The 6,445-nt window shown below is 46.6% G+C and overlaps 1 protein-coding gene across 2 annotated transcripts; it reads left to right on the forward strand.

Annotated features, from left to right (window-relative positions):
• The first annotated feature begins 3,340 nt into the window (after positions 1 to 3,340).
• Positions 3,341 to 6,096, forward strand: LOC121562620. 2 transcript variants are annotated; one of them, XM_041874846.2, is made up of 4 exons: positions 3,341 to 4,253; positions 4,494 to 4,747; positions 5,090 to 5,177; positions 5,844 to 6,096. In XM_041874846.2, the coding sequence occupies exons 1-4, from the start codon at positions 3,425 to 3,427 to the stop codon at positions 6,050 to 6,052; spliced, it is 1,380 nt and encodes a 459-aa protein (XP_041730780.2). In that variant the 5' UTR covers positions 3,341 to 3,424; the 3' UTR covers positions 6,053 to 6,096. The 2 variants fall into 2 exon arrangements, with proteins under 2 accessions (XP_041730780.2, XP_041730782.2); XM_041874848.2 differs by having other exon boundaries at positions 4,539 to 4,747.
• Positions 6,097 to 6,445: the final 349 nt, after the last annotated feature.

Genomic DNA, 6,445 nt, shown 5'->3' on the forward strand with positions numbered 1-6,445 from the left:
TCCTGTTTTTTGCAGAAAGCTAATGGTGATCCATAATGAATTGTCACGGATTCAGCCGAGGCTGCTCCTCCTCCTTGCTCGGGCAGGCTTCGGCGTTCGTCGTCCCCGGAGTACTAGCTGCTACCGATCTATGTTTCGGTGTTTGTCTTGTTTGGTCTGTATTGTTTCCACCTGTGTCCCATTAGTGTTGATTGTATTCCCTTTAAAAAAAACCTGTCTCTCATTTGTTTGTTGTGTGTGATTGTTCTCCGTTAGGTCGGCAGTACTGTTGTATGCTAGTGTTGTCCCTCCCTGATTGGAGGTTTTTGTTTTTGTACGTTCATTACGGTGTTTAGTAAAGTACGTCTGCCAGTAGCTCGGTGTCCTGCGCTTGACTTCGTTTTCCGCATTCACGTCAAACCTGACATAAATAAACAAAAACTACATCATTACGGATCATAGCTTTCACCTGGGTTCACCTGGTCAGTCTATGTCATGGAAAGAGCAGGGGTCCATAATGTTTTGTATACTGTGTATGTTGTGTCTAATAGCTCATTCCCACAGAAACCTGCAGAGGGAAGCAGTACCACCCAGTCAACCATCAGACTCCATTGTGAGACGCCTCAAAGAGGATATTCAACCCTAAGGGCAAATCCAAAGTAATCTCAATATCTTTACAGTAGAAGCTAACAAAACACACCAAAACTGACCAGGTGAACACTGATCAGTAAAGTAAAGAGATGCTAACATTATACAACGTTCCATTTCCTCTGCACAGTTATATCACAGTGAGAAACAATAGGATTACAATAGTGTTCTAAGTAGGGGTGTAACGATTCGTTTTAACAACGATTCGATTTGTATCACGATTCGTGGTTGTCGATACGATTCAAGGACGATATTGGTTCATTTAGAATGATACGATCCGAAACGATTCAGTGACTTGAAATCGATTCAGTAACCTTTTAGCCAAAAATTCAACCAGTGTGACTGAAATAAATACCTGGATACTGGACAGTGCAGGTGAAGTTTCCGAGATTCCTGTTTCTAGTATGGACCGCAATGGTGGCTTGATAATTTCTCGCTCGTCGGCTTCTCCTCTGTCGTCCGCCATGCTATGTTTTGTTGTCTTGGCGCCTTTGCGCTGCTGCTGGCGCGATGACGTCACGGATAGGCAGACTGAATCGAGTAATGTTTAAAGCCTTTATCATTAAAAGTGCTAAGAAAAAACATCCATATAAACAGGGGTGCACATAACTTTTTCAGTGAGTTACTCAGGTGAGTACCAGCAGATGGTGTTTGGTACTCACCACATATGTAGCGTGGTCTTAATAAGTGCAGTCTTCCTCACTGTCCTCCTCAGTGCCGCCACCACTGTCCTCCTCAGTGCCACCACCACTGTCCTCTGCTTCAGCTTCCTGCATGGTAGATGATGAAGATGCTGCAGATGCACCTCTCTGTCCTTGGTTGAGCCTCCGATTAGCTGTCTCCATCCACAGGTCAACAGCAGGCTTTGGGTCAAATGTCTCTGTGGTCTGCTTTGACAGGTGAATGTGCATCAGTGCTGAGAGACGAGCATGTGACAGACGAGATCTGTACTTGGTTTTTATTATGTTGAGATGTGAGAATCCCCTCTCACAAGCTGCACTGCTTAAAGGCAGTGTAAGAGACAGCTTAACCACCTTGTTGATGTTGGAGTAAGCATCTGGGTTACTTGTATTTACTATTTGGACCAAGTCATACACAGAAGAGGCTCCCAGGCGTTTTCCTGCCTGCTTTAAGCGCATCCATTCTGTCACAGTGGTATCTTTGTCAAGTTGCAAGGTGGCCTCATATTTCTTGAGAATGCTGCAAACTGTTGTGTTTCCAAAACTGTGGAGGTCTTGCATTTCCTGAGGCCATGTTGAAGGATCAAATACTAAGAAATGATCACATGACTTGAGGGAGTCATATCTGATTTCAAACTCTTCAATTAACCCCCTGAGTATTGTCTCTGTCAGCATCAGCATTGGAAACAGTGTGTGCCCTATGGCTTTCACCATCAAGCAGAAGTGTGAACTGTCCAATGGCCACCATGAGTTCATCCTTACATTCTCCAATGGTCAGCTTTTCCTTCTGAAACCTAATGGATGTGGTTTTCAAAATGTTGCAAATGTCAAGCATGTTTGACAGAAAGCACTGAAAACGCTCTGTGCAGATATGCTGCAAGTCACTGTTATCACTCGTAACCAGTTGCATTTTAATGGCTGGCAATAGTCTTGATATTTTTAACAGTGTTTCATGCCTCCATGCAGATATTATGAAACTTACCCAGTTTCACAAAGGATATCCCATTTTCTTCACATAGCTTATTCAGTGCAGCAGTTTTTTTTGCTCCACCTTTTTGTAAATAAAACTGCAGCAGCTTGACCACAGAGCGATTAAATGTCTCACAGTAAGGAACGTTGCGATCAGCTGATTTAGCGCAATTCTCCAGTGTGTGTGCGGTGCACAGAATGTGCACAAGGGAGTCTCCAACCGCAGCAAGTTGTCGCAGTTTTGGCACAACGCCGTTGTAGATACCTACGTTAACAGCAGCCCCGTCTGTGCACACAGCGACCAACTTTGTTGTCCAGTCATCCAAGCCTGTGTCCTGGAAAAGTCTCACAAGTCCGTCTGTTATGGCCTGTGCGGTTCGGTCAGCACCCAATTCAATCAGTCCAATAAAGTCCGAAGTAAACTCTCCGTTGCTGGACACAGACACACTGTAAACGATTTCCTGCTCAGTTTTTGTGATGTCCTCAGATCCATCAAAAAGCCGCCCCCAAAATTCAGTAGACTGCAACTTGGCTCGTAACTCCCCGCTGATGGTGTGAGCGTTGCTCTGCATGATCCGTGTGCCCTCTTCACGTGAATGATATGTGAGACCATTCTCAGAGCTGCTAGCAAAGCCAGCCATTCTTTGCTACAGAGCATGCCTAGCACCACCTTCTCACACCATGCGGTTTCTACAGCCGAAGATATAGTAAATAGGATCATGCAAGACCTTGAAAGTGTATCCCAGTACACTGTGGATGACGCAGACTCCTTCCCACTAGAAGAGAAAAAGCTGGTGTCCCAGCTCAAACCCAGAGTTGTCTTTGACAACTTATTGGATGCTGCTCAAACCATGTACCACAGAGTAAAGGATAGACTGAACATCTTTTTCTCTTTTCCACCAGTGTCAGTCACCACAGCCAAATATGTGCTGGACTCCACCCCTGTGGAGACACTCAGACGTTCTAAGTCCGCTGACACTGCTCTTGTTGAGGACAGGAGCCGCCCTCCGTCTGTGAGAAGTGAGAAGCCTTTGTCAAAAGTCTGTTTGGCTAAAAGATCTAAAGCCCTTGTGTCTTCGAGTGGCTCTTCAACAGACCACCATGTAATTGACACATGCAGTGAGGATGTCACTCTGCCCACCAGGAGTATGTCAGTTGTGAGCAACAACAGTTTGAAGAGAGCCTCTCCTCTCCACGGCAGTGGATTGAGTGAAAGTTGCAAACCTCTTGTGGCTCTAAAAGACGTAACAGTGGCAGTCAGCCAAGAAGGCTTTAGCAAAACTGCAAAGAAGACGCTCAGCTTGATCCTAAATGTGATCAAGTGTAGAGTGGCCAACTCTGAGAGTTCATCTGTTGGGCAGATTGCAAGTGAGGAGTGTCTGATAGCCACTAACATGTTAGACTCTGTACTGGAGAGCCTTGACCAGTTGCCTGACATGAGCGCTGCCGATGAGATCACAAGGACAGAATCCCATACCTCTATCGCAATGGACGAGACAGGTTCACGGTCAACGCTTGTGAGCCAACAAGAAATAAACATATCTGACACCAATATCATAGTGAAAACTATAATGGACACATTGAAGACGGACGACCCAGAGATGACTTCAGCAGAAGAAAATCTGGATAGGCTCCTGTCAGTTGAAGCCCTTCAAGGTGCGTCTGGCAACCTGATTGCAAAGGTCCATGGTCTCATTCAGGAGATAACCATAAACCGCCAGCTTCAATCCATGGTTGGCCACAGAAGCCTCTCTCAACCAGCGCTGCCTAAACCAGCCCTGAGGAAGCTGTCAAAGGACGATGCCTCAGAGCTCATTTACAACTTTGCCCAGACTTCTGTTAGGAGACTCCTGGGGCAGTGTATGGGAAGGCCTATGCCACCATCGGCTGAAATGGTTTTGGATCAGGTCATCAAGTTGATGACAGACGTGGTGATGGACAGCCTGACTTATGTGTCCAAGTCTACAATGGAGGATGGTAAGTGAAAGTACCTATTTTCATCTGCATAGGACTTAATTGTAACATGATGCTCAATACATTGCGTTTTATGATGTGAAATTCACTGGTTGTGTCCAAAATGGCACCTTCTTCCATATTTAGTGCACTACTTTTGACCAGACCCTATGGGTCCTGGTCAAAAGTAGTGCACTATAAAGTGAAGAGAATGCCATTTGGGATGCAGTGACTGACTTCAATGGCTGCGTCCTCTTCTCCCAGTTATTGTACACAGGTCGGTCACACTAGCGTGCTCTTCTCACTCAGACACCAGCAATGCCACAAGTGACATCACTCATGGTGTTGTAGCTGACCTTAATGCTACTGAGGAATTCCCTGCCAGGAGCCTTAGCCCGGCTGATGTAAAGGCTGACGGCATGGCCCGCCTTCCCTCTGCCAGAGGGGAAGAGACTAAGAAGAACAGGAAGTGGCGTTTCCTACCGAAAATGCATAAGTTTCCAAAGATCATGATTAAGGTAGGGTGCTCTGTGTTTTGAGATTACCTCTGTAAGGCAGGGCTGACATTTACCCTACAGATTCACTACACCCCTATTGTCTCTCAGCATTAGAACAAAACTGTTGTCATTGTCTTTAGGAGGTTGAGTGAGGACGCTGTAATGCAATCCTAATACACATGGGAGAGAGTCAATGGCTATGTCCCAAATGGCACCCTATTCCCTATATAGTGCACTACTTTTTACCAGAGCTCTATGGGCCCTTTTCAAAAGTAGTGCCTTACGTAGCGAATAGGGTGCCTTTTGGGATGCACACTCTGTATTTTACACAGGCTCAGCTGTCCTGATGTGTTTTGTCAACAGCTGTTCAAGACAAAAGGGGAACCGAAGAGCCACCCTAAACAGGATGCGCTGCCTACCAAACGTCTCAGAGAGACTCATATTTCACAGGGTAAGTGATAAGCATCGATAATGTCATATTGATGTATCACCCTATGACAAGCTTGTTAAAACAGTGACAACAGATACAGGCAGACCGACGGACAGACATGCAGACAGACAGACTGACAGGCAGACGGACGGGCAGACAGACAGACAGGCAGACAGAAAGACAGGCAAACAGGCAGACAGACAGACAGGCAGACAGACAGACAGAAAGACAGGCAAACAGGCAGACAGGCAGACGGACAGGCAGACGGACAGGCAGGCAGACAGACAGACAGGCAGACGGACAGACAGGCAGACAGGCAGACGGACAGGCAGGCAGACAGACAGACAGGCAGACGGACAGACAGGCAGACGGACAGACGGGCAGACAGAAGGACAGACAGACAGACGGACAGGCGCAGACAGACAGACAGACAGACAGACAGACAGACAGACAGACAGACAGACAGACAGGCAGACGGACAGACAGGCAGGCAGACGGACAGACAGGCAGACGGACAGACTGGCAGGCAGACGGACAGACAGGCAGGCAGACGGACAGACAGGCAGACAGGCAGACAGGCAGACGGACAGGCAGACGGACAGGCAGACGGACAGGCAGACGGACAGGCAGACGGACAGACACAAACACACACATTCATTTTCTGATTATGAAATGTTCTTATGACAGATGCTGAGTGTGAGGTTCCAGAGGTTCCATCCACTCCCCCTCCCAAGGAGGACCTGACAACCACACCGACCCCTGCTCCCCAGGAGTCCCAGTCCCGTAAACGCCCACTCATAGTCAGGGTGTTACACGCTCTCCAGAGCCATCTCCAAACCATTCAGAGGAGCTTCTGGGAAGAAGAATTAGCCAAATGCCTGATTTTATTAATATGATATTTTAATCAGAGCCTTTATTTAATAAAACATTACTGCATTGATTTCTGTCTATAGTAGTCTTCATGTATGTGCAAGATAACGGTAAAGTACTTCAAACCACATAGTCAAAAGTATTCATAGTGAAGTACCGTTTATGATTATTGATTGTGGAAATACACATAATACAGAAAAGTTGTTGTCACATATAAAGACAGACATAAAGGAGAACTCCGTAGACCAGTCACATTCTCAAGCCATAACTAAATCCATGAATGGATCTCCTAGAACATAGGTCACTAACAGGCGGACCGCGGTCCGGATCCGGACCCAGAAGCCGTCCCATACGGACCCGGACCAAAACAAAAGATTATGATTTAAAACCTGACGGGGCGCTTCTATTTTAATATGCAC

This window comes from Coregonus clupeaformis, unplaced genomic scaffold, assembly GCF_020615455.1.
Source record: "Coregonus clupeaformis isolate EN_2021a unplaced genomic scaffold, ASM2061545v1 scaf2174, whole genome shotgun sequence".
In the NCBI taxonomy this organism is placed as follows: Eukaryota; Metazoa; Chordata; class Actinopteri; order Salmoniformes; family Salmonidae; genus Coregonus; species Coregonus clupeaformis.